We start from the raw sequence: 26,015 nt of genomic DNA on the forward strand, positions 1-26,015 counted from the left end.
GACTGAATGTTTTTGAATCTAGTGTGTATTGAGCGAACAGAAACTGTACTTTTTGCTTTAATTCCCCCTGCCCCGCCCCATTAACTTTGTATACAGCCTCTAAAATTCACCTCGCATTCTGTGTGAACACAGTTAAAGCCCCTAAAAAATTCAAATCAAAATCTGAAGCGCTTCACTCCTCTGAACTGAATTGGGTGTGGTTAGAAATGTGATTTGTTGCACCTGAGAGCACACCCAACAGTGATGTCACAGGATCCCAAAGTACCCCTGTGCATCACTGTAGCTCGGTGTTCAGGAAGTTAATCCACTGGTGCAAAAACAAGATTTTCAAGGGGTGTCAATTGTGTGAATGCCTCTTCAGGCTTCTTCCACTTGTAAATGCTACTCCTCCCACATGCTTTCACCTACAGACGTTCAAACTTTAAGCTGTTCACAAAACCTTCAGCTATTAGACAATCATTAAGCTTTTGATATATTTTACAGTTTTTCTGTTATCACTGTTTATATAAAAAAGTGATAAAGTCTTAGTATAGTATGTCAAAAAAAAGTGATAAAAAGTTATAGTATTGTATTTTTTTTTTTTTTTAAGTCATTGTACAGCATATCGAAAAAAGTGATTAAAAAAAGTCACAGTAAATGTAAAAAAAAACATAGTATTGTATGTCGAAAAAAAATTATAAAATAGTCATAGTATATTATGTCAAAAACAGTAATAGTATAGTTTGTCGAAAAAGTCAGAGTACAGTATAGTATAGTATTTTGAAAAAAGTCATAGTATATTAGGTTGAAATAAGTAGTATAGTATGTAAAAAAAGTGATAGAAATTCATAGTAAATATCCAAAAAAGTCATATTATAGTATGTTGTAAAAAAAAGTGATAAAAAGTCATCGTACGTTGAAAAAAGTGATAAAAAAGTCATAGTATAGTATGTTGAAAAAAGTAATAGTATAGTATGTCAAAAAAAGTCATAGTATTGTATGTTGAAAAGAAAGTGATAAAAGTCATAGTATAGTATGTCAAAAAAGTGATAAAGTAATAGTATAGTATGTTGAATAAAGTGATAAAAAGTCATATAAAGCATGTCGAAAAAAGTGATGAAAAAGTCATAGTATAGTATGTCAAAATAGTCATAGTATAGTAAATCAAAAAAGTGAAAGAAGTCATAGTATACTATGTCGAAAAAAGTGATTAAAAGTCATAGTATAGTATGTCAAAAAAAGTGATTAAAAGTCATAGTATTGTATGTTGAAAAAAGTGATACAAAAAGTCATTGTATAGTATGTCAAAACAATGTAGGAAAAGAGTATCCATCCATCTTCGTCCGCTTATCCGGTGTCGGGTCGCGGGGGGAGCAGCTCCAGCAGGGGACCCCAAACTTCCCTTTCCCGAGCAACATTAACCAGCTCCGACTGGGGGATCCCGAGGCGTTCCCAGGCCAGGTTGGAGATATAATCCCTCCACCTAGTCCTGGGTCTTCCCCGAGGCCTCCTCCCAGCTGGACGTGCCTGGAACACCTCCCTAGGGAGGCGCCCAGGGGGCATCCTTACCAGATGCCCGAACCACCTCAACTGGCTCCTTTTGACGCGAAGGAGCAGCGGCTCTACTCCGAGCTCCTCACGGATGACTGAGCTTCTCACCCTATCTCTAAGGGAGACGCCAGCCACCCTCCTGAGGAAACCCATTTCAGCCGCTTGTACCCTGGATCTGGTTCTTTCGGTCATGACCCAGCCTTCATGACCATAGGTGAGGGTAGGAACGAAAACTGACCGGTAGATCGAGAGCTTTGCCTTCTGGCTCAACTCTCTTTTCGTCACAACGGTGCGATAGATTGAATGCAATACCGCACCCGCTGCGCCGATTCTCCGACCAATCTCCAGCTCCATTGTCCCCTCACTCGCGAACAAAACCCCAAGGTACTTGAACTCCTTCACTTGGGGTAAGGACTCATTCCCTACCTGGAGAAGGCATTCCATCGGTTTCCTGCTGAGAACCATGGCCTCCGATTTAGAGGTGCTGATCCTCATCCCAACCGCTTCACACTCGGTTGCGAACCGATCCAGTGAGTGCTGAAGGTCGCAGGCCGATGATGCCATCAGGACCACATCATCTGCAAAGAGCAGCGATGAGATCCCCAGCCCACCAAACTGCAACCCCTCCCCACCCCGACTACGCCTCGATATCCAGGAAAAGAGTAATGGTGTAGTATGTTGAAAAGTGCATTCATCTCTCCAAAACAACCAGTTGGGAAAGAGACCGGCGGAACCCAACCTTTAGACTACCAGTCTCTTACAACTTTTCTCTTCATCTATTTCAGTTCTTCATTTCTGTAAAGTAGGTCTTGATACTAATTGCAACCTATAAGATTTGAACAAACAACTTTCTGTCTTTCAATCATTCCCTATTCACTGTAAACTATCTGACCTGACACACAAGGCTATGTTTTGTCATATTAGTCTCTTTTACTTAGTATATTGGACCTCAAAACTTATTGTAACGTATAACATTCAAACACTCAACGTTCTGTCTTCCAGTCATTCTCTTATCACTCTAAGCTATCTGACCTGATGTGAAAGTTTTGTTTTTGGCATATTTGTATCTTTCACTTAGTATATTGGACCTCTAAACTTAATGAGCCATAGATAGAGAATGATTTGAAGACAGAAGGTTCGACGACTCAACCTTCTGTCTTCCAATCAGTCTCTTATCACCCAAAGCTATCTGACTGGCCGGAAGAGTTTGTGTTTTGGGCATATTCTTTTCTTTCATAGTATATTGGACCTCAAAACTTACTGAAGCAAGTAAGGTTTGAAGACAAACCTTCTGTCCTCCAATCATGGCCTTATCACTCTAAGATATCTGACCTGACAAAGTTTTTGTAGTAAAAAAGTTATTGTACAGTATGTTGAAAAAAGTGAAAAAGTCAAAGGCATGTCGAAAAGAATCATAGTATAGTCTGTCGATAAAAAGTGATTAAAAGGCCATAGCATAGTATGTCGAAAAAAGTGATAAAAAAGACATAATGTAGTATGTCAAAAAAAGTCATAAAAAGTCTTAGGATAGTATTTAAAAAATAGTCATAGTATAGTATGTTGAAAAAAGTCATAAAAAAGTCATAGAATGTCAAAAACAAGTCAAAGTATAATGTTTCGAAAAAAAGTCATAGCATTGCATGTTGAAAATATGTCACGAAAAGAGCCAAGCTAGACTGGGTAATGAACCTGGGTCACAGTGTGCAGTAACTACATGCTGATTGTTCATTGGTATAGTGCAAACCACTGAACTACTATTCCTCAAGAAAACTTGTATTGAAAACAGTGATAGCATAGCATATAACATTTTTTTTATAAAAAAGTCATTGTATAGTATGTCAAAAAAAAGTCATTGTATAGTATGTTGAAAAAAGTGAAAAAAAAGTCATAGTATTGCATGTCGAAAAAAAGTCATGAAAAGTGCCAGCCTTGACTGAGAGTCAAACCTGGGTCAAGATCTAGAGTGACTACTTATTGGTTGTCTGTTGGACTGCTGAGCCACTGCGCCACCGAAGAACATTGAATCAGTATTAGAATAGTATGTCCAAAAAAGTCATTAAAAAGTCATAGTATGTCTAAAAAAATCAGTAGGCCTATAGTATGTTGAAAAGTCATAGTATAGTATGTTGAAAAAAAGTCATAAAAAGGTCATAGTATAAGTGTGTCAGAAAAAAGTAAAAAAAAAAAAGAAAAAAAAGTCATAGTATTGTATGTTGAAAAAACATACTGGGAATTGAACCTGTGTCAGAGTCTGCAGTGACAACATGCTGATTGTCTGCCAGAGCAATGCCACTGAGCCACTGCTCCACAAGAGTATTTATGTTGAAAACAGTGATAGCATAGTGTATAAAAAAAAGCCATTAAAAAGTCACAGTATGGCATGTCGAAAAAAGTCAAAGTATAGTATGTCGAAAACAGTTATTAAAAAGTCATAGTATAGTATGTCGAAAACAGTTATTAAAAAGTCATAGTATAGTATAAAAGTAAACTTCCCCTTGAAAAACTGGTACTCTGTGCTTTTGTCCAGAAATGTTGAGGACGTTTCAGAAGGGCTGTCAATAAAGCAACGCTTGTGGCTCGTCATTTGGAGTTTGAGAATTGCGGCTGTGAGAGCAAGTTAAACAGAAGTTTGTTCTCTCCTCTGCACTGTAGCTGTGACACCACCCACACTGAGCAGCCCTTAAAAACACAGAAAAAGCCTAAAGAAGCACTAAACTTAATATACTATGACTATTTTCGACATACTATACTATTACTTTTTTTTATCATTTTTTACTACATAATGTACTATGACTTTTTAATCACTTTTTTGAAATACTGACTTTTTTTTTTGGACATTTACTATGACTTATGTTATACAATGACTTAAAAAAAAAAATTATCACTGTTACTTTTTTATCAGTTTTTACGACATACTATACTATGACTTTTTTCGAAATACTATACTATGTCTTTTTTATCACTTTTTTGACATACTATACTATGACTTTTATTATTTTTTTCAATGTGCTATATTATGACTTTTTTCAACATACTATACTGAGTTTTTTCAATATACTTTACTGTGAGTTTGTTATCACTTTTTTGACATACTATACTAAGACTTTTTTTATTTAATTTACTATGACTATTTTCGACATACTATACTATGACTTTTTATGACATACTATACTATGACTTTTTTGACATAGTATACTATGATGACTAGACAGAGAAAACTTAGGAAAGATACTGTGAAAACGTATCCCCCCAGACTAGCCTGGTCCTGGTCAGGCTAGTTTTCACGCTAACTGTAGCCTTACTTGCGGCTGAACCACTGTTCCAATCAATCTGCCAGACTGTAACAGTATTTTCTCTAAAGTCCCTCCCTGAGATTTCATTTTACAGTGCAACTTGCAAGTCAACATTTATCACATTTTGACATGGGCTGCACTTATTGCATACTTAAAATATGAGCTCATAGCTTTTTTCCGTCTGACATAAATGCATAATATTCCACATGCTTTTCTAATGCACTGCCTTTAATGAAGCCAATAATTAACTTTAACCAATGACTGTAGCCCTGTGAGTTGCATATGATTAAACATCCAGAAATCCATCTACTAAGACACAAAGAATCAGCAGTTCTTAAAGTGACTGTCAAGAGACTTTGCACAATAAGCCCTGCTCTTCTGACCCATATTTATGAAACACCCTTCTGTCTTGCAAATGCATAACTCAGATTTTCAAATTGTCAGGACTCATTATTTCAACACAGTCAAGTTTTGAGTGTAAATGGATTGCACCTGTGGCTCTGATGCAATCTGAGAGGTGAGTTTCTCATCCAGTGGGAACTCTCCTGACACACATCCAACGTAAACAAGGCCCGCAGTCACGCCAGTCTCGTGCTGCCATCAAAACAAACAGGCCAGGGCCGAGTGTGGACACATGGCATACGTGGCTTAGTCCCCTCCATTGACGGCCTAATTCCCCCCGCACTGCCTCATAAAGGGGTCTATTGACAGCCCTTCCTGAGCCCTGCTCACACACAAGTGACCCTCATTGTGAAAATATGTGTACCACCGTTTGGGGCAAGTCTATTGCAGTCTATTGCCCTTCCCTTTAAAATAACAACATTTGGCTGAAACGGCATTTTGTCCCTTTCCTGTCATGATACTGTGACTCATCAATTACAGTAGTTTGTAAACAAGGAAGTAGTCAACACTGCGGATTGTGTTTCATTAAATGCTAATATAATTGGATGGGAACCTGCTTGATATCCTTAATCTTGAATTCTGTCCTGTAGCAATATTACACGTTTGAGATTGTATAAATCTTTATTACATTTACCTAAAGTACAGGCATGTTTCTGATGAACAGGTGAGTGTATCTGTTAAAATCCAAACTTCTTTCTTCAGTAACTGCAATGTTGTGTTTCAAGTGGTCCATGGTCAGGAGGGGAAAGCACTGCGGGTGGACCTAAAAATCTGATCCTCTCTTCATGTTTGACAAGGCTACCTAATCCCTTTTGTTCCACCCCAAGAGTCCAACTGAACCCACTGTAACTAAAAACCAGTGACGCAAAGCAGGACATTAAACGCTTCTTACACTTATTTATTGATGGATCTAAGTAGGTGTGGGGGAGGCCCTAGTGTGAGTTCAAGGACAACTGTGAGTGGGAACACATGGAAGGGCTAGTGGACATAGAGACAGTAGGACTAGATTTGAACAAAGTACACTCTATGTACTTTGAACAAATGATTTTCAGATTTGATGTACACAATATTTGATAATATACCAGTATTGGGAAGGATCTTGCATCATTATAATATTGTAATTAACAGCTTTACTTCAATTCAATTTTATTAATAGCGTCAAATCATAACAGGAGTTATCAGTTAACAGATGCATATCTATAATTTACAAAGACCCAACAATTCCCCTGAGCCTCTTTTCTGAGCAGTTTGGTTAAGTAATTGGTAATTACAAGTTATTATTTATAAAGGAGTGTGTCGCTGAAATTACCTTGAAGGGTTGTTGATATACATAAGTGTACAAAACTTTCCTTTTGAGGGGAATCTTTTTTTGTCTAAACATCAAGGGAAAATGCAACTCTTTTTTTCAATCAAGCTGCATTTTCTGAAATTGGATACAAAATGTTTTGTCACTTTGTGATTTCTGTAACAGAATAGTTAGTTGGGGTGGGATTACTTAATTATTTAGATAACTACGCTTTTTTTGATCCCTTCAATTCCATTGTTATAATTAGAGCTCATAAGCTGTATGAGTTACCAGATTACTGACAGATTAGTTTCTAACCAGTCATGTTATCTAAGAAAAAGAAAAAAATAATTCCATGGATTGATAATCCAGGGTCACCGTCATTCAGTGGGAGTTCTTTCATAATTCATCATCCTAAGTGACTTTGTATGCAGGAGACTTTCACTTCTCAACCAGGATTTTGATACATTCACTTTGGTTTGATGTAAAATATTTTTGAAACATTATTTTTTGTATGCTTTAATAGATCATTTAATATTTTAGGAATCATTGCCAAGCAAAATTTAACATTTTAACAATTTTACAGTACTCATGTAAGCAGGGCCATGCACTTCTTTGATTGGATTTTAGCCTAAAATGTGGGATTAATTTTATTCAGTTACATTTGTCAGCAAAGACAGCAATTTGAATGCAATTCTACTTATTTTGTTTCTAAAATGTTTTCCGTGCAATGTTTTTCTGTGCAGTATCTGTGTGTCTGTCATAATGAAAGATGGGGACGGGTCAGCGTCTGGTAAGAGGTGGGCCTCGCACATCTTACATAATAGGGGCCTCATAACCAGTATATTCTCCCCTGCAAACAGCAAAACAGACCTGCAGGTAATTAATATTTTAATCTCTCAGCCAGATTCAAAGAACATTCCCCACTCTCACAGGGCAGCGGATAAATAAGTCATGAGCTGGAGGTTTTTTGCGACAACTGGGCAGGACAGACAGACACAACAACTCACACTGGGAGGAAGTCCACAGATCAGGGGTTTGGCAGCCACTTTAAAATGGGATGTGAGTGACTGATGTGTTTGTGAAGTTTTGATGTAAATATTGGAAAGCTGCCAATTTATAGACCCTGGACAACCAGCTGCATTTAGATGCGTTTGGCATTCATGGCATTTGTAATACTTGCACCCTGCAGAAATGTAATTCATTGGCAAAGTAAAAGAAGGCAAGACTGCTTCTCTACAAGACATAAAAATGAGGTCACTCCCACTAAATTACTGAGAGCATGATGCAGAGAGAGCTGCATGAGCAGATTCAGGCGCCACACAGTGGTCAGCCTGAACAATTTGAACTGTGTTGTTTACGCTATTGAAGCATTTGCTGCAGTTACTCCTATAGATTTTGTTACAAGAAGTCTTCTTCAGGCAGGAACTGAAAAACATCAAAAACAATTTTTATAGTGGCTTTTTATGTTTAGCTGGTACCTTATTCTAGGGTATTATATCAAATCAATTGTACATCTGCAAAAACAAAAACAAATAATTTGGGAAATAACAAGAAGCAGGCTCCACCACATATTTTTCTGAGAACTATTTAATAATGTGTTAAAATTGTTAAAAACTAAAGTATTCCTATACTTGGTTTAGTTTTTGTTTCCCCACAATCATATTCTTCAATGCAGAGATGATTTGTCCATGTCAATGCACAGCACTGTTAGCAAGCACAATTCTTCGTTATTCATGTTACAACTTTTTCAGTCGGTTGCTCATAAACATTTGTTTTTACATTAAACTGTTAATTAACACAATTCTTTCTTACATTCCAAAAAAAATAAAAAATAACTGAATCGTGGGAAACAAAAAACATAAACATAACATCCTGTTCCAATGATGTGAAAACCCTATTCACATTAGTCTGGTGGGATCACACCACCTGGATGTGTCATCATCTCGACTAGCTCCAATCTCAGACACGTTGAGCTGCAGCTGAACATGCTGCTGGGAGGATTTGGGTTTCCTTCGAAACAAAGTCATTCCTTTACTTTCAAGGTCACTGGAAGTGTTTTTTTTCAAAGCAGGTATGCATGGTAACAAAATGTTAATAGTTAACTAAATAAAAAAAGAATAACTTAAATGTGTTGGAATGAAAAACTCAGGACTGTACCATTCAGTCAAGCTACAGTATTCTGTCTCAACACAGTAAATGACATACCGTAGGAATACATTTAAATTAGTCCCGTGGAAGCCATTTACAGTGAAATGTAAAGCTTTGTCTCTTTACCTCTTAATGCAACAAATGTTCTGTTCAGTAACTGCAAAATGTCTCATTTACACTTCAATGTAAAACCCATTATTGGCCTGATAGCACCCTGTTCACCTGGCATTAACATGTATCTTGACTGATGTCACACAGGGTTTTTTGTAAAAGCATGGAAACACCTCAAAAGGACACTTAAGATACATTAACTAGCTCTAAAATGAAATGTTGCACCAGATCATGTAAAAACCTCCCAATGTGAAAATAAAAGAAACAGAAGGATGCAGTTTGGAGAGCAACACACAACACCTAAGGGCTAGTGCTTTCACTGTTTTTGGCTCTGCATTCCCGTTCTCTGATTTTTAAATAAAACAATCACTGTGAAGTTTCAGCTTTGAGGGAGTTTACATCCATGTCCATTAAGAAATTGTAGCCTTTTTAAATGTATACTACGAAAGGTAAAAGGAGCTACAATTCCTACACTGCTCTCCCAACATGGATGTGAACACGCCCAAAAACCTTCAACATTCAAATCCAGTGTGCTGCAGTGAAAACATTACTGTCCGAATACACAGGAAACCCATTATTGCTAGGGGAAAATGCTACGACTAGCTGACCTGATTTATAATACAGTATGTAGACACAGCCCCGGGATATGATACATGTTAATACCAGGTATTATGAGGGCCTTCTGATATCATCATTGTTATCTCTCAGCTCCACTGTGTGTTATATTCCAGTAAACAAATTATTCATAATATCAAACAGTTCTACAAAAGTCCCACGTAAGTTAAGTAAAAATTTCAAAATAATTTACCATTACACATTTGATTTTTATCCTGGTAAATATATTTAAAATCATGGGGAAAAAAACGGTCCAGTTTTACCCTTTTGAGGGTTTTTTTTCCCAAATCAAAATAGCTCATAGCATATGGAACTGACAGAGTTGTTCTGTAACTGATGTTGGGGGTGGTGTCTCTCCTACTTCCACACTGTCAAAGCATACAGTGCATTTTTTTGTTCAGTGGTATGTCACCCATTCTTCAAATGCAGAAGTCAGGCTTGTCCCGTAGTGTGAGGAGGACGCATGGTGGGGGTCCAAAGTCTTCTGAGGAAAATCAATAATTTTACAGTTGGACACGGCATCTGGCACTTCTACTCCCATGGATATTCCTGAGTTAAGTCCGTGCATAGTAGTGGCAACGATGATGAGTGCGTCAGTAATCACAGAAATGGCTTGTGCGCACACCCACACAGTCCCTTTCAGACAAATAGTTCATTGTTCATTGTTGTTCCCAAACAACCTGCTAGTAGTTGAGGAGGCGCTCCCGTTCTGTACCAGCATCGCGCTTGTTAGCAGCAAACACCTTTGCTTTGTTCACCGAAGGACCTGTAAAAAAAAAAAAGTCAGAACATATTAGATTTAATTTCACATTAAATCTGAGCTTAAATATTGTATGCTTCATGTCTTGTCCCTTAATCGTGTTACATTACTGACCGATATAACTGAGCAGTACAGGGAGGAAGATGAGGCCGTGCGTGGCCCCCAGCAACACTATGGCCAAGTACATCCTGAAGTAGAAGACCTGGAAGATCTGCGACTTGGAAAGCGCCAGGATTAGGATACCTCCAAACTTTGTTAATGTGATCCCACTGAATACCTGCGAAAAGGAAACTGTCATGTCATGTCATGTGTTTATGACAAAAATAAGTATTAATGTACCAACCAAAATGATTTATGTAAGTCAAAAAATGTTGTCCTTTTTTTATATTCAGCGGATATTGTATGTAAATTAGGTTTTCCTCAGAAATCACTGCTTTGTCCTGCCCTACAAGCTTACGCACACTGATATCCAGCATGCAAAAATCATTTTTTAACACAAAAAACTCCTTACCTACTTAAATAAAAATAAAAAAGCTTCCTCTTGTGAATTTGGTAGGAGACTTACAGAGCTGCCCATGTGAGCCAGGGCCTCCTCAGCCCGCTCCACTCTGTTCTTCTTCACACTGATGGAAAACGCTCGCACAATGTGACTGCAAAACTCCACCGAGATACCGCAGCACTGCAACAGAAGACAGGAAAACAACTCAGCACCACAAGGCAGAAATGTTGTGTTTGCTGCCTTGAAATGAATATTCTACAGGGGAGATGAAGGGTCAAGTTGTTAATAGTAAGAGAAAGAAAGTCTCCTGATGGTTAGGACAACATTTTGTTCACCAACACTAGTGGTGATATCTAGGGACACGGTGACACTGCTACAACAATGTTCCTTTAGGTTGAGCCACACGAGGGGTCAGAAGGCCAGACAGATTGTAAACAAGTCCAAAGTTTAAAAGGCACAGTCTGTGATACACATCAATATTCAAATCACAGGAATGTACCAGCTATCACTCTTAGTCTTTTAAAACAGATACAAGCTTTGTTTATTGTCATTCTGCAACACATGGTTGCACAACAATTAATGTATTGAAATTAAAAGTTGAACCACAAAGCAGCTTTGTAAAATCTAATTTAACAATTAGAATTACAACAGACAATGTGGTCAATAATGGTAACATTCACCTTTGTTTTCACTTTCAAATAATTCGTTTTGGTGCCATGCTAACATGTTTTAATGACGCTGCCATGGTCCCAGACAGAAGCAATTCAGTTGGCAAGTAAAATGTGCTCATACCTGAGCTACAAAACATGATACTGTAAAAAGTTTATATTGTCATTTTCAATTTTCATATTTTTTTTAGTTACTGTTTGTTATTGTGTTTGGGGTATTATTCAGGTATTATTCAGGTATTCCACCCAGTGTTAAGTGTAAATGTTCAGTGTGTTTCATGATGCTCCTCACCATGACCAGGTTCACAAGGGAAACTGCGTTGAGGCTGATGTTCCACAGCCACATTACGCCGAACATGTTGACCAGGATCATGCCGATGGTAATGCTGACGATCACAGCCGACCACAGCTCGAAGCCCAGCAACACCGTCGTCACAACGAATATGGATGCCAGTGACACGCTCAAGTTCAGAGCGGTGTCATACGCAATGGTGAGGTACTGCTCGTAAAACACATAGAAGACGCTGTAAAGGAAGAAAATAAGATTTTAGAGAACACTACTTAAGAGAACACCGACAACTGTTTTAAAATTGAACAGATCCTTCTTTGTATCTATTGTAAGTCAACTTATTCTAACATTAAATAGACATTGACATTTTAATTTTGTATCCACAAAAGGCCTTTTTCTTCAAATCTTTGCTCAACCACAGTTTTTGACGTTGGGATGTACATTAGTGGTTGCATGACAGGAAGATAAATCTTAAGACTCAAAGTCAAACATCACCTAGATTGCCATTTATTATATTTTCTTTGCGGTGTGCTTATCTATGACCTACTTAACAACCCCCCCTCTAATACCCTTGAACTTTAAGTTCAAAACAAGCAAACAGTATTTCACCACAGAAAACCTGAAAGCGGCAGTGGGTGAAACTGAAAACACATAATTATCATCACAAAAACAGCAATGGTTATACAATGGCACAACGCACAGTACAACAAGACTCACCTGTAGGCAAAAACTTTGTGGTCCATGGACTGACTGATATTGTCAGCCAGGATTCGGGCCATTTTTAAAGCATCTATGAAGTCTGGGGATTCTTTCAGGATGGTGTGGTAAGTCATGAAGTAAGTGGCTCCGACCCCCGTGTTGTTGGGATACAGGTCAACTGCTGTGGCGTACGCCGCGTGGCCGCTGGAGGAACATTAATGTATTGTGAGACAGATAAAAGAGGGGTAAAATTACCAACCACAACGAAACTGGTATACTGGGATGAGATTCTCTTAAAAACATAAACGGAAGTTAAAGTGAAAGTATTCAATGGCATGTTATGTGTTTTTAATAACAAATACCCAGACAATTTTCAGCAGAGCTCTGAAATTACCCTTTTCCACACTTGATGTTTGGATTGTCTGACAGAAACATGGGTAGAAAATGCATGAAGTCCTCTCCTTCTGGCCTCTGCTTACCACTGGGAGTCATGGGCCGACAGTGTACGCAGGAGGAATTTACCACTGGAAAGCAAAATGAGGAATTTATTCATTCATCTAACCAACAGGATTGGAGAAATATACAGATTTGTTCTGAGACAAAGCCATGAACTGAAAACAAATGAAAAAGAAAAAAAGAAAAGAAAAAAGACCTCAAAGTTGCAAAAGGTTTGGTCAAAAAAGAAGAAAAAAACCATCTAAATTAAATACTAGAATAAAGAATTTGAGCACTGTGAGCCTAAAAATCAACGGTACAGTTGTGAAACAAGGTGTGTTTTTATAGAGGTCTTTATTGAATGCTGAAGCACCATGGCTGCGTTAACATGTGGCTGATTAGCATATCCTTCCTAAACTGCATGCAGCAGAATTGTGCAATTTATCATGTGAGCCAGGAATTTTACCATTCGATTGTTTTCTCCTTTCTCTTTTATTTTACTTCCCACATTCTCAAATAAACTGCCTCTGCTGACACTCAGCTGACTTTTAAACTGTACACAAATAATTTTATTAACCAGAGATCTATTAATAACGGAATACTCTTTTTGCTGCATTAATAATTATACCAACATTTTGGTTTTTAATAATCATTAATACAGTTTTATTGTTTGCAATACCTGAGTTTTAGTTCTGTAAAATACAATTCATACTGCTCAAACAATAATAAGATTCATGTTTTGTATGTGTTGGATTATGCCCTTAACCCTTGTGTTGTCCTAGGGTCAAATTTGACCCGTTTTCAAAGTTTTTTATATCAGAAATATGGGTTTCTTACAACCAAATTGCCCAAAAATAACATGGATGCATGATGTACGTTATACGGAACCCATATAACAATCTTCACAGGCACAATTAAGGCTTACTTTCATTGAATTTGGGGTGTTTATTCAATTTTATAGCATTATATAGCAAACATATAGCAAATATATTTTTTTTAAATGGTTTCAAAACAGTGTCAAGACTAAAGTTTCACTCAACATCCTCTGATCTTAACTATTAGTCAAAACATGCATAATTTCTAATTTTGTTAACTCAAAAATTGGGTATAATGTCATTTAAATTAGGTTTAATGACCATGAATTTAAAAAAAGCATTGAGTGTCAAAAAGTGTCAAAAACATTGGAAAAAGTGCCAAACAAAATCAATTTTCAATTTTGACGCCGAAGGGCAACATAGTCATGGTGGACGAGAAGACAACACAAGTGTTAAACACTATTTGTTTCACTGCATTTTGTGTAAAAAAAAAAATTGCCAAAGATTTTGAACCTATGTCAAACAGCAGCTTGTGACACCAGGATCATGAGACAAGGGTTCAAAGCATGTTGACATTAGTTAAGAATTTACCAGAGGCATTGCAGAAAGCCCCACTGGTGTTGTAGTATCGACAGCAGGAGGACTGCGGCTTCACCCAGTCAAAGTAGTCATCGAGCCAAGAGGACGGTGTGAAGGCGATGGTTGTGCTAGGAGTAAAAGAAGAAAAGTGAAACTGAATAGATCATATAATCGGTAGGTTAGATCAGACGGACTTTAGTCCTTTCATGACCTAATTTGAACTCCAACATTTTCAGGTTGAGGTGCCTGACTGCCATATACATTTGAATGTAGGTTTTATCTGATTAAATAAATCATTTTAAAACAAGTTTCTCAAACACTTCCTGCAACTCTTTTTTGTTTTTATCTTCAATATCAACTGTGTCTTGTGCAATTAAACCGCCTGTGATGTAATTGGTTGAAAGCTCAGGCTTACTAGTTGCTGATGAGTGAGGCGCTGTAGACCTGCTGGACCAGAGAGTCGTTGTTGCAGCCCACTCCTCCACACACAACATTCTGGCCTTCTGGGCTACTGTAGTTAAGACCGTCTTCTACCACAAAGTACACTGGAGCTCCAGTGTGAAGATACATGCTCAGGTTCTTAAAATAGTCCAGCACGTACGAGTCCTAGATGGAGAGACAGATCGTCAGAATAGACCTCCAGCAGTACGGGAATTTAAACCAAGGTTAATATACATGATGTATGGGGAAGGCTGTTGCAAAAATGTTATGTTATGTTATGGAAATTCAAATACTTGATTTAGCTTCCTGTTTGAATGACAGGAGCAGTAAATCTGCTGGAAAATAAACTAAGTGCTACTCAAATAACCAAAGTATAACTGCTCTACTTTGCCCTCATCTATTAAAAAGATTCAAGCACTAGCAATTCATGAACACACAGTTAAGTTAAAACTTACATCCGGCATGGAGAGTTTCTGATCCAGTCCAATCTCTACTTTATTCACCACAGCAATACTAAAGGAGAGTATTCCCACAAACACTGCCACCTAAACAAAGTGAGATGAAAAAGAAAAAAATTATAAAAAAAAGGAAAATATAATCGTCATATAGTCAATAACAATATGAGTCCAACTAAATAGATCAATTGAAATGGGGAGTTGTCCAGTGAAAAGAGATGAAGACAGATGTGCAAATTGTCACTGAGGTACTTACTATGATCGGTCGCACCCACTCTTTGAGGATGAACGGGGCAAAGATTTTCTTGAAAAAACGGAAGAGGAAGCTGTCCGTCTTAGTTTCCTGAGTTACCGGCAGCTTCGCACAGCAAAAGATGTCGAGTCGATTCCCCTTTTAAACACAAAAGACACGTGAGACGTGAGACTAAGTCTGTGACTAATGTAAAGGTTGAATCATGTGTAGAAACAGGCTGAATGTGTCACTGAGGCCTAAGAGCAACATTCACTGCGCTGGCTAATTTCAAGTTGCAAACAGTTGACCAATGAAGGGGAGCAATCAGTTAAATTAGCCAGTGCAGAGATTGGTAGCATAAAAACTCAGTCGCTTATTTGCACAACATTAAATTGGGGTTGTTAAATCTCTAGGAAATCCATTTCACTTAAAGTTCCCAATCAGCCATCTGTAACCCCTGCAGTATCTTCCTTTATGCCACCACCATTTCCTGTCGGTCTCACCTCCTGTCTCCTGGCGTCCATGCCAAGCAAGCTGACAAAGCAACTGATCTGCAACAGGAAATCAATAAAAACAGCCAAGCCAGCAAACAGAGAGAAAGTCCTCACTGCGGGCATGTTGGACAGGGCTCCTACAGAAGAAAAAGTCAACAGTTTTTATCAGCATGTGACTCACCAGGAAACTATGGCACTTTTTGTAGCAGCTGTGTAAATTATGTCCACTAAACAATTTCCTTTCTTGGTTTTCATTTTAATTTAAAGGTGGCACATTCTCATTTAGAATATACACAGTTTAATTGGCATTGTCTGTGTACATATATGGCATATTAAATAGGTAATGTATTTTACCCAGGAAGAAGGCAACTGTCTCTGAGAAGGAGGAGAGGAACATGCTAGGTGCGACGTCTCCAAGAATACGACCAATCTGCTGGTGAAGTTCCTCCTGGGGCATCCGCTCATCCCTCTGTTCAGAAATACAATTCACATTTAGCAGGATTAACAGCTTTCATTGAAAGCATGAAAATAAAGGTAAGATCTCTTTTTAAAAGGGAGACCTGAATGCAAGACAAGCACAGTTGACATGACAAACACAACAAAATGTCACATTACAAATGAATAGTAGGCACTAGGAAATGATAAGCACTAAGAATTAGGATGAGAGTAAGCACTAAACCACGTGACAAATCAATTGCTAATTATATACCAGTTTGATGTATTGGGGTTGCGGAAGTTACCTGATATGTCTGTACTATAATAAAGATGTTGTCCACTCCAACGGCCAGCACCAGGAAAGGAATGACCTCAATCACGATGAGGGTAAGGGGGATGTTAAAATAGCTGAAGATCCCCAGTGAGGAGGACACAGAGCTGAGCACAATCAGAATACCCGCTATACCCAGAGAAATCTTGGAGTCCACCTGTATGGGCAACAAGATAGAGGATCAGTCATGCTCTTGCCCCCCCCTTTTGCTACTCCCTTTTACGCTCGAGTAGAAGGAAGTTGTCAAACATGTTGTACTACTTCTGGTGAATCAAAGGAGTTTGTTAAACTCTTACGTCACAGACAGGAAAGAGAAGTTACACTGCGTAATTTCGAAAACGATTTCAGATATGGATTATAGTAACAGACACGTTAAGAGCTAAAACATAAAATGCATGATGAGGATCGTGCTTAGGCTTTTACCATCACTCTCCTGCAGCTGTGGATGTGACCCAGGGCCAGGGAGATGTAGATGAACATGATGGCATAGCTGACTACTATGGTGCTGATGTCACTGTTGCTCTCTCTGTTTATTTCATCTTCAATACTCCTCTCAGCATTAAAGGCTATGGTCAGGTTAGGGTTTTTGAAGTTCTTCATGAATTTGATGAATCTGAAATGCACACAAACAAATAGAATATGTAAATGCAAGGACACCATTAACAGTGACGTTTGGTTTGCAAGCCAAAAGAGCTCTCTCTAACGGATTTTAGAAACAGGTAGTTGTCTCACTCTTTCTCCCATGCCAGAGCTTTGCCCAGCCTAACTGAGTCATTCAGGTAGTTGTTGAGTGGGAAGGTGATCACGAGAGCAGTGGCATTGTTGTAGTTGGTTTCTGTAATGCGGACAAAAAAAAAGACACATTCATTGTAAAAGTCACTTAAACAATCCTCAGTTTTTAACCACATAAACAACAATTATTGAACTGGCAGTTAAAACTAAGCGCTTCTTCTGATGGAGAAACAATAACAGCACAGAAACAATTCCCCCAGAAAAACATCTTAGATAAAGGGCTGTGGTTGGTTGCTATGGCAGCTCTCATAATAATCAGAGATTTTTCATTATATCCATATTATCATTTCAAATAGTGCACTTGTAACCTGATTGCTGCACAAATGTGATCCTATTGTATAAACCGTGAAAAGCTTATTACAAATACTAAGGTTACGCCAAAAAAAAACTGGCTCCACCTCATCGCTAACACTGCAACATTAGCAAGAAGAGCACAATGTCAAGTGTTACTGATACAACTTTGGATTAACATTTCCACATTAGAGTGGTGATACCCGACCTGAGGCCAGACGGGACCCGACGGGCCGGGCCGGGCCGGGTTCGGAAAGATATTTAGTAATTATGTTCGGGTTCGGTTCGGGCTCGGTCACATCAGCACGATAAGGCATTTGTTGTAAAATGGTGCTGCGGCTCCTTTAAGAGAGCTCAGTGCGTGTGTGCGCGTGTGTGTGTGTGTGTGTGTGTGTGTGGAAAGTGGGCAGAAGAGAGATAGAGAAAGAGGAAGCAGACGTGTAGATGTGACCGGAGCAGAGTTGGTGGAATAAGTTTATGATTTGTGTGTGTGCGGTGTCCGAAATAAACCCCAGACGGAAAGCCAAGTTCATTCATTTGCTCACGAGAAACGGGATTTTAACCCCAACCTTATTCATTTTATAATGTCAGCCCTGGATGAAAATGAGTCTCCCCCTGTTGACCACGGTGGAAACAAAGCAATCAGGAAAGGTTAACACATTGAATATTTTAAATTAAACAGCCTATAACGTGCGCTTGTTGCCCCGTGTGCGCTGATGCACTCATCTGTTGACATTTCCGAATGCCTTCCTACAGTCGCTTAATAAAAGCGGCCTTTCCACACAAACAAATGTAGCCTACATGTGTCATTAGTATGAGAAAAAAAATTAGATTTTAACTGTGTTGGGCTCGGGTCGGGCTCGGACATAAATATCTTAATGCCTGTCGGGCTCGGGTCGGGTTCGGTTACTGCTCTGTCGGACGCGGTCCGGGCTTTTTAATTATTAGTTTTATTTCTTAGTGCAATATAAGAATCTACAGAGAGGTTGTTAACAGATTATTTAACTGCTGTAAATGGTAAAAAGCTACCACTGCTTTCTCTTTCTCTGGCCACTATAGGTGCTCATCCAGCTCACCATCGTAACCCCCGAGGGCCAGCCAAGGGAAGATGGGGCCGCCAAAAGTTCCTAAACAGGGGTCATGGAGGAGGGTGGTGTCATTGAGGGATGCTGGTGCACTACGGAAGAAAAGACCAACAGAGTTAATAACCTGAAAAATCACAGTCATTAGATTAGATTAGCCCAGTCATCATCTGTACAGGTTTTGCCATTACCTGACCTTATTGTAGCGCAGTTTAGAATAACAGATAAAGAACCAGTGTGAGACAGCCAATGAGGAAGTCTGATAGTGCTATTTTAGGAAATAAGAATATCTTTTCCCCACAACAGTTCTTAGAAAATGCAGATACAGGTGTCTGGAGAAAATAGAATCTTCAGAGCTGCAGGTGTTTATTTTCGACACGGATGTATTTTCTATATCAACATTTTCTAAACCTACAACAGATTTCTGCTGGCAATTAAGATGTTAGGTTTACAAGGAAATGCCAAGTATAAGACCATATTAGTGCCATCTTATTGGTTTACATTTAAAATAAAATAAAAGTCACCTGACACAGTAGAGGAAGTGGCTGTGAAAGTCAGCATACACAAAGAATTCGTCTCCTATGGTGTGGTCCAGCACAGCATGGCTGTTCTGAAAGTAGTTGAGGACACTCAAGATGGTACAGTTGTTATTGTACGGGGCCAGCGGAGCCAAGCAGATGTCATTAAGGGTGACGGTTTGGCCCTCGTATGTGGCTACAATGCCTTCAATGTCAAGCTGCAGATCCAGCACCTGGTTCGTTAAGGTTAGAAAAAAATAAAAGGAGAAAAAGGAAAGGAGAACCAATAAACCACAGTTTCAGAGATGCAGCTGCTCTTCACATACGTTTCTGTCTAATCTGGTGACAGAAACAATACTTCTTTTTACAAAGCACACAGTGACTCTAACTTCCAAATTGACCTCTCCCACTAACCAACCTGGTGCAGGATATCTTTGTCCAGGATGGCTCCAAATGGGACATCTGATCCTCCAAAGTATGGAGAGTAGATGAAACTTCCATTGAGTGGAGTGGTTATGATGAGCTGCGCAGTTCTAAAGAAGGGTCCAAAGTGGCTATCAAAGTAGTCCTTCTCTTGACGAGCCTGGCTAGTGGGAGATGACCACAGCTCAACAGGGTCTGTGGTGATGCGCATATAGACCAGGCCCCCAGAGGCGGAGACCACCAGTATCAGGCTGCCCAGTATGACCACAGAAGGATGCCGCACACAGAAGGAACCCCAGGAGCTGAAGAGCGTCCGCAGAGCATTCTCGAATCGCTCACCCAATGTTTCACAGCATGATGCATTTACTAAGGGGAGAAAAAGACTGGGAGTTAGCTTACGTCATGTAGCAATGATACAACAATGTTATTACAGGCATTACACCTAAAGAGCAATGCAATTAGTGAGCCAACAAACAAATACATGTTTCATGCATTGCAATACCTTGGTCAGGATTATGACTGTTGAGAGACAGTGGGTTATTGCTGTCCAATATGGGGCCATACTCAGACATGATGGTCCTTTTCCTGTATGCACAAAGAACCACACACACCAATTTATATTAAATTTTAAAGCAAGAATCAGAAGCATGTTTTTTAAGGGATTGCAGGTACAACACATGAATCCTAGCAGGATACCTCACAAGCAACAACAATAAAAAGAATCAATCAGTTTTTACCTGTAACACCAAGCTCCCAGTACAGCTCCAATAAAGATAAGCAGGAAGGCCATGTAAGAGACCCACATGATGAGAGTCATGGCATCGATACCAAGGATTGTCCAGGGAGGGGGGAGCGGGGGAGGCAGAGGTTTGGGGCCACAGGCCTTTGTGCAGTCCTGACAGGAGCAGGGACCTGAACCGTCCTCCAGACCCTCTGTACAGGCATATGTTTTGTTGTTCATGGGAGTGTAACCAGACACTGGGACATCTAGAGCAAAGAAACAGCATAAAACATGGTGAATTAATGATACAAAAGAGCAATAGGTGAACATCTATTTAACTTGCATAAAGGAAGCAGTAGGGATATTTTTCTGCAGGAGGATCATGACCTAATGATTTACCTGAGAATATTGGGATGATAGGAAAGGGAGTCTGTCCATTGTTAATATCAAACATATACTGGATCCAGTTGGTAGCATTGCAGTCCTTTGCATCCTTCCCACACAGCAGTGATAAGGCCTTTACGTTGCTGGATGGTGCCTGGACGTCCTTACAAGCATTGTACATGGCTGAAAAAGCCAAATTTGATTTCTTTAGTGCAAAACTCAAGATTTTCATGAAGCCAAATTGCCCATCCCTGATTTCATTTGAGCAAAAATAACAGTTATGACTCACCCATAGAATTACATGACCGAGAGCATGACTTCGTGTTTAAGTAGGGAACTAATGACGTTTACTCAGCCAATGTGACATGCCATGCAAATAAAAAGGGTGAAGCCGTTTTTTCATGTTTAAATCAACATCTGGCTGTGAACTCACCATTAGCAAATGTCTGTCCAATATAGTACTGGACTTCCACTACATTATTGGTCTCGTCGATCTTCGTGGCATTCATGAACTGACTCTGGTGAGGGCTGCATGTAAGCTCACAGAACAGGTTCATCAAGTTGAAGAAACAGGCGGGACACCTGCAGACAGACGTAGTGAGTGTGAGAGGCAGAATTCAAAGAAAGAAAGAAAGAAAGAGGTCATTGCATAACTTACAGAATAATAAAATAAGTTAAAGTTTAAGAGTGTATAACAGTTGCATGGAAAAACAAGGCAATGACAAATGCAATGAAGCAAATAAAACCTAAAAAGATAAGAAAAGATGCCATGTCATTTAGCCTGTGAGCCAGTCTTTCTAACCCTTTATTTGGAACATGAACAAGCCAAGGCTTACATGTTTAAACAACAACATAACATTTGAGCAGCACAGATAATGACAGATGCAAAAGGCCAGATCCTCCTACTCTTTGTGCTCGGAAATTCAGAAAGGGAATGATAATGCCCTTTTAAGAACGTCATGTGCTTCATTAGTTAATGTTATAATTGCAGTCATACCGAGACAGGAACTGAAGGGGCAGCTGGAGACTCCCTTTGAGAGTTTGCAACTGGTTAACGTCACAGCAGAGGCTTCGGTTTTCATAGTCATATCCAGGACAAAGCTCCTGCATGTAAACACAAAAAGGAATGACTTCACTTTGATACACTTCTGTAGACAGCAGACACAGAGCAAAACAAAGCACAGCACAGCTGGAAAGCAGAAGTACATTACAAAAGATTAGTTTAAGCATCAAATGTCAGTGAAAACAGGACAAAAGCATCAAGATACTGCATATTTATATATTTTGCCATGTACCGTGAGAAGGTCATAGCCCTTAGCATCTAGGGGGCGGGGAAGACCTGTGTAGTTACAGTTGTACTTTTTTCCAGGCACCTTTACGGATTCCCCACACTCACCATACCACACACAGTGCTGGGCCTCAACCTGAAAGACAAGAAAAACACAGTGATCATTTGTGCAGTGCTGTTCATTTGTTTCAGTATGTTGGTATGCGTTCAGTACATTTCTTTTTTGCAGTCTGTTTAATCTTATGTAGCATTTTACTGATAAAAGCCTACTTCTATTTTTATGTAGTGAGGACAACAACAAAAGTTTGGGCTGCTCAAAAGCCCTAGACAACTCTGATTTCCTGTGTTTCTAATATCTTGTGCTTTTCATGTCTGAAAATAAAAAAATTCACTTCTGCAAATTTTTTTACTTGCGAGCATGCATTTGAAGGGGAAGCCTTGTACTACAGGCAGAGAGTCAGTTTGACTAACCCGACATTAGGTCAGAGAAAGGAGAAATGTAGTCAGATTTCTATGGCAACATAACACTCAACTGCTGTTGCTATAACTGATATCTTAGAGATAAGTTAGAGAAAATACAAAAAAATACTATCACAATTAAATGTGTAATACATTTTTAAACTATGTATAGCCTTCTGCAGTCAAAGTTTTCGGTTATCCGTCTATTCAGCATCAGAGTTCTCATGTGTTCTTTGTTGGGAAGGGGAGTTAGGGAAGTTAATTCACTTACTCTACAAACTGTTTTATGGGTAAGCACAGTGTTACACTCTGTCCTACTTGTGCCTTGTGGGGATTGACTGAGTTCAAGGGCAGCACTGGTATGTAGTTATTGCTTCAGTTGGAGTTTTATGCAGCTGCAGACTAGGCCAGTACTCTAACTATACCAACTACAGTATTTGTCCAAAGTAAACTTGCAAGACTCCAAACTAGTTGTAAGGTACTTGTTTATACTGAGTAAGAACCAGAACTCTAAAAGGTTAAAGTGGTTCATAAACATAACAGAAACCTGATGTTTCCAACTCCACAAAAAACAACTTCCAAACACACGTTTCTGCAAAATCCTTTCTGCTTATCCATTGCAGTCTCCAAATAATGAATATTTTTACTCATGCAACATCCTTGTTGTTTTAACCAGGATGCTGATATATTATCTTGAAATAGTATTGATCGATCAGATTCATGTTTTAGCATAGTTTTGAAGTAGTTATATGCTTTGCAGTGGGCTGACCTAATCACCTTGTGAATAGGAGTGCAAACAATGAAGTCAAAGGATTAGAGAGACTACTGATGACAAGCAAGTGAATGATTAACTTCATCCGATTAAATCAAATCAAATTGATAGATCAGGGACACAGGTTTATATCTGGTCGGTTTTGAAATGTCATCTTCACCAGAAATACCCTAAATTGACTGGATTTACATACATGCATGGTGTTTTAATATAAAACATCTCCAAAAAACTACAACAGGACACATTTGTAATATGGGAAAAGGTAGACCTTGTATATTACACCTTTATGTCCATCATTCGTTTAAAATTAATCTTTTTTGTTAACATCAATAGCTTCAAGGTACACCCCAAAGATTGTGTTGTCTTTTCTCCTGAAATGTCTATGTACTAACGTTAACTTGTTCATGTATTATTACTATTTTATCCTTTAACACAGTTGTTGTAAAAAAAAAAAAAAAGCATAGATCGTCAAGTCTTCTGTTTTAGTCCCAATAACTAGCTACATTATCTGTACACTTGGTAAATCCAAATAAAAAAAAAGAGAATTGAACACATAAAAGAGTCATTACATACTCAAACACTGATCATCCAACTAATTTAGCAAGCTAAGTTACCTAGCTAGCTAGCCATCTAACGTCTGCGTTCTGAATAACTTGCTAACGTTGCACATTTAGTGTTTGTTGTAATCACAACATTAACTGGAACAAATTGACCTAGGTTTTATTTTAATACTTGGTGAAATAGGGTGGTGTTTTCGATCTGTTAAGACATGACAGCATGAAACTTGTTTCGCCACCGGCTCGGAGTTGAGCTGGATACAATAATATACATATGGGTACACAACCTTTACGCATCTCTGTGGAATGTCAAAGCTAACATCTTACGTCATACCTTTTGGGGTTTCGCTAACGTTACAAGGCTGGTGCAGTTTTCAACGAACATTAATGCTAGCTATTATGTTTGAGCCACTGTTAAGCCAATTACTGGCTGACGGTATTTTTTTATTTTATTTTTAGCTAAGCTACGTCAACCCTGAATCTAGCCGCCGCCTCAAATAAACATCACAATAGCAACAGCAGACCGAGCTGAGTCATGTTTTAGTTACCAGAAAACGGGCGTTAGGTTACACTTACCCATCGAAAATGTCCCTCTGAGATGATTATAATTAAAAAAAGTATACATAAAAGGCTTCTCCCTGGTAGGACTCCCATCCCTCTTACAGAAACGATAGTATCGAAGTGACAGTCCACAACAAGTTTCGCATAATCTTGTGCATGGTTTCTTCTTCGTCGAATTTTTTGTTTGGGGCGGAGACAAACTGTTGCCTCAGTGCTGCCACCAAACGATGCTGAGGACGCACTACACCTAAACACCATGTAACTACGGTAGCCTACATTAGTCTCTCTGTAATTCATAGGCCCTGAAAAACTATTTATCGATCAGATTCTGTTTTTTTTTAAAGGATACATAGTACACAGACATTGCATTAAAAGCTTTCTTATTCTTAATTAAATAAGGCGATTTATTTCACTCCAACCATTACACCAGCATATTGAAAGAAAACCTTATTCAATTTAGACTAGAATCTTTGAAAATTTTAAATGTTTACTAAATGGTTCTGGTCTTATGACAATATACTTCTCTCACTTACTTTAAATAATAGTAAGCTACAGTATGAACACTTCCACGGAAAATCCAATACACCATGTTAAACGCGATCACACACCCAAGTTAGAACAATTCTGGTTTTGTTTCACTTCTTACTTTTGTTTCACATGTTCACTCTCTGTGGAAAGATATCCATAACTAGTAAAAAAAAAAAAGATATTTGTTTCATTTAATAGGCTACCACATTCAGAAATCTAAACTTAAATCTAAAATCTTATTTGTATTACTCATTAATGAAATCAAAAAGTACATTTGGCTGTTAACATTTGATGCGTTCTTTTTCATGTGAACACATCTTCTTGGTTACTGTTATTAATGATTTCTTTCACTACATAATGTTGGGGTCAATCAAATATAATCAAAGCACCCCTTACAGTCCTGATGAAGCAGATAAGCTGAGTGTGACAACTCTTTGTTAAACTTTCAGTAGTAGCAACATGTTTTCCTGCTAACTTTAATTGTTGCTTATTTAGTAACAAATATTTAATGTTATGGAGAAATACTTAATTTTTCAAACCAAATTTTCAAATGCTTTAGATCTAAAGATATGAATATTTAATCTAAATGTTATAATTTCTAACCTTACAGCCTTTAACATGTATAACTTCATGCGTAAATATAACAGTTTGCAAACCTAAACTCAAACATCTCTAAAACTTGCAAACATTAAACATAACCTTAATCCCTAACTCATAAAACCCCAAAGACTAACCCTACCCTATTACATAACATTAACCAAATAAGTAATACCCATTTCTAGCCCCATAATTTAACAGTCTTTACCTTAACCACTTTAATGTTTTAAATTGGTCAAACATCTGCAGTGTTGGCAGTTTGAGTGTGCATCTCATAATTGGAGTGTTTAATAATTCCCCCCTCAGGTCAACATTTTAATTTCACTTGTCTTTCCCTGGTGTTGGAGAAACCCCTTGTTTATCTAAACTAATTACTCAGTTCCTCCCTAGTTATTCCCGAATTAGGAGTTCAACAGAATACACTAATTGGCAATGTAAGGGCAGATTTAGGAGAATAAACAACACAATAGAGCTTACCTTTGATCTATTAAAAATGATTAGCCATTGTTTTAGTGTATTCAAT

General features: G+C 38.5%; 1 protein-coding gene across 1 annotated transcript; it reads right to left on the minus strand.

Annotated features, from left to right (window-relative positions):
• Positions 1–8,082: 8,082 nt before the first annotated feature.
• npc1 (Niemann-Pick disease, type C1) lies at positions 8,083–24,531 on the minus strand. The gene is made up of 25 exons (XM_028593447.1): positions 24,383–24,531; positions 22,026–22,154; positions 21,728–21,834; positions 21,164–21,312; positions 20,746–20,913; positions 20,363–20,612; positions 20,128–20,210; positions 19,621–19,991; positions 19,209–19,435; positions 18,679–18,779; positions 17,252–17,354; positions 16,943–17,132; positions 16,494–16,676; positions 16,108–16,222; positions 15,763–15,890; positions 15,284–15,418; positions 15,028–15,117; positions 14,547–14,737; positions 14,144–14,259; positions 12,697–12,826; positions 12,321–12,506; positions 11,607–11,838; positions 10,713–10,826; positions 10,262–10,424; positions 8,083–10,153 (listed from the first exon to the last, which is right to left on the minus strand). Exons 1-25 carry the CDS (start codon positions 24,458–24,460, stop codon positions 10,071–10,073), a joined length of 3,822 nt encoding a protein of 1,273 aa, XP_028449248.1. The 5' UTR covers positions 24,461–24,531; the 3' UTR covers positions 8,083–10,070.
• Between the last annotated feature and the right edge of the window lie 1,484 nt (positions 24,532–26,015).

Source organism: Perca flavescens, chromosome 12 (assembly GCF_004354835.1).
Source record: "Perca flavescens isolate YP-PL-M2 chromosome 12, PFLA_1.0, whole genome shotgun sequence".
NCBI classification, from domain to species: Eukaryota; Metazoa; Chordata; class Actinopteri; order Perciformes; family Percidae; genus Perca; species Perca flavescens.

Bases quoted from the DNA above. Each gene is read 5' to 3' on its own strand.
- npc1 (XM_028593447.1), bottom strand. From the start codon at position 24,460: ATGGGAGTCCTACCAGGGAGAAGCCTTTTATGTATACTTTTTTTAATT. The intron at 17,355-18,678 runs GTGAGCTGGATG...TCCGCATTACAG, and splicing joins GGCCCTCGGGGGTTACGATG to AAACCAACTACAACAATGCC. The intron at 15,118-15,283 runs GTAAGTACCTCA...CACTTTGTTTAG, and splicing joins AGTGGGTGCGACCGATCATA to GTGGCAGTGTTTGTGGGAAT.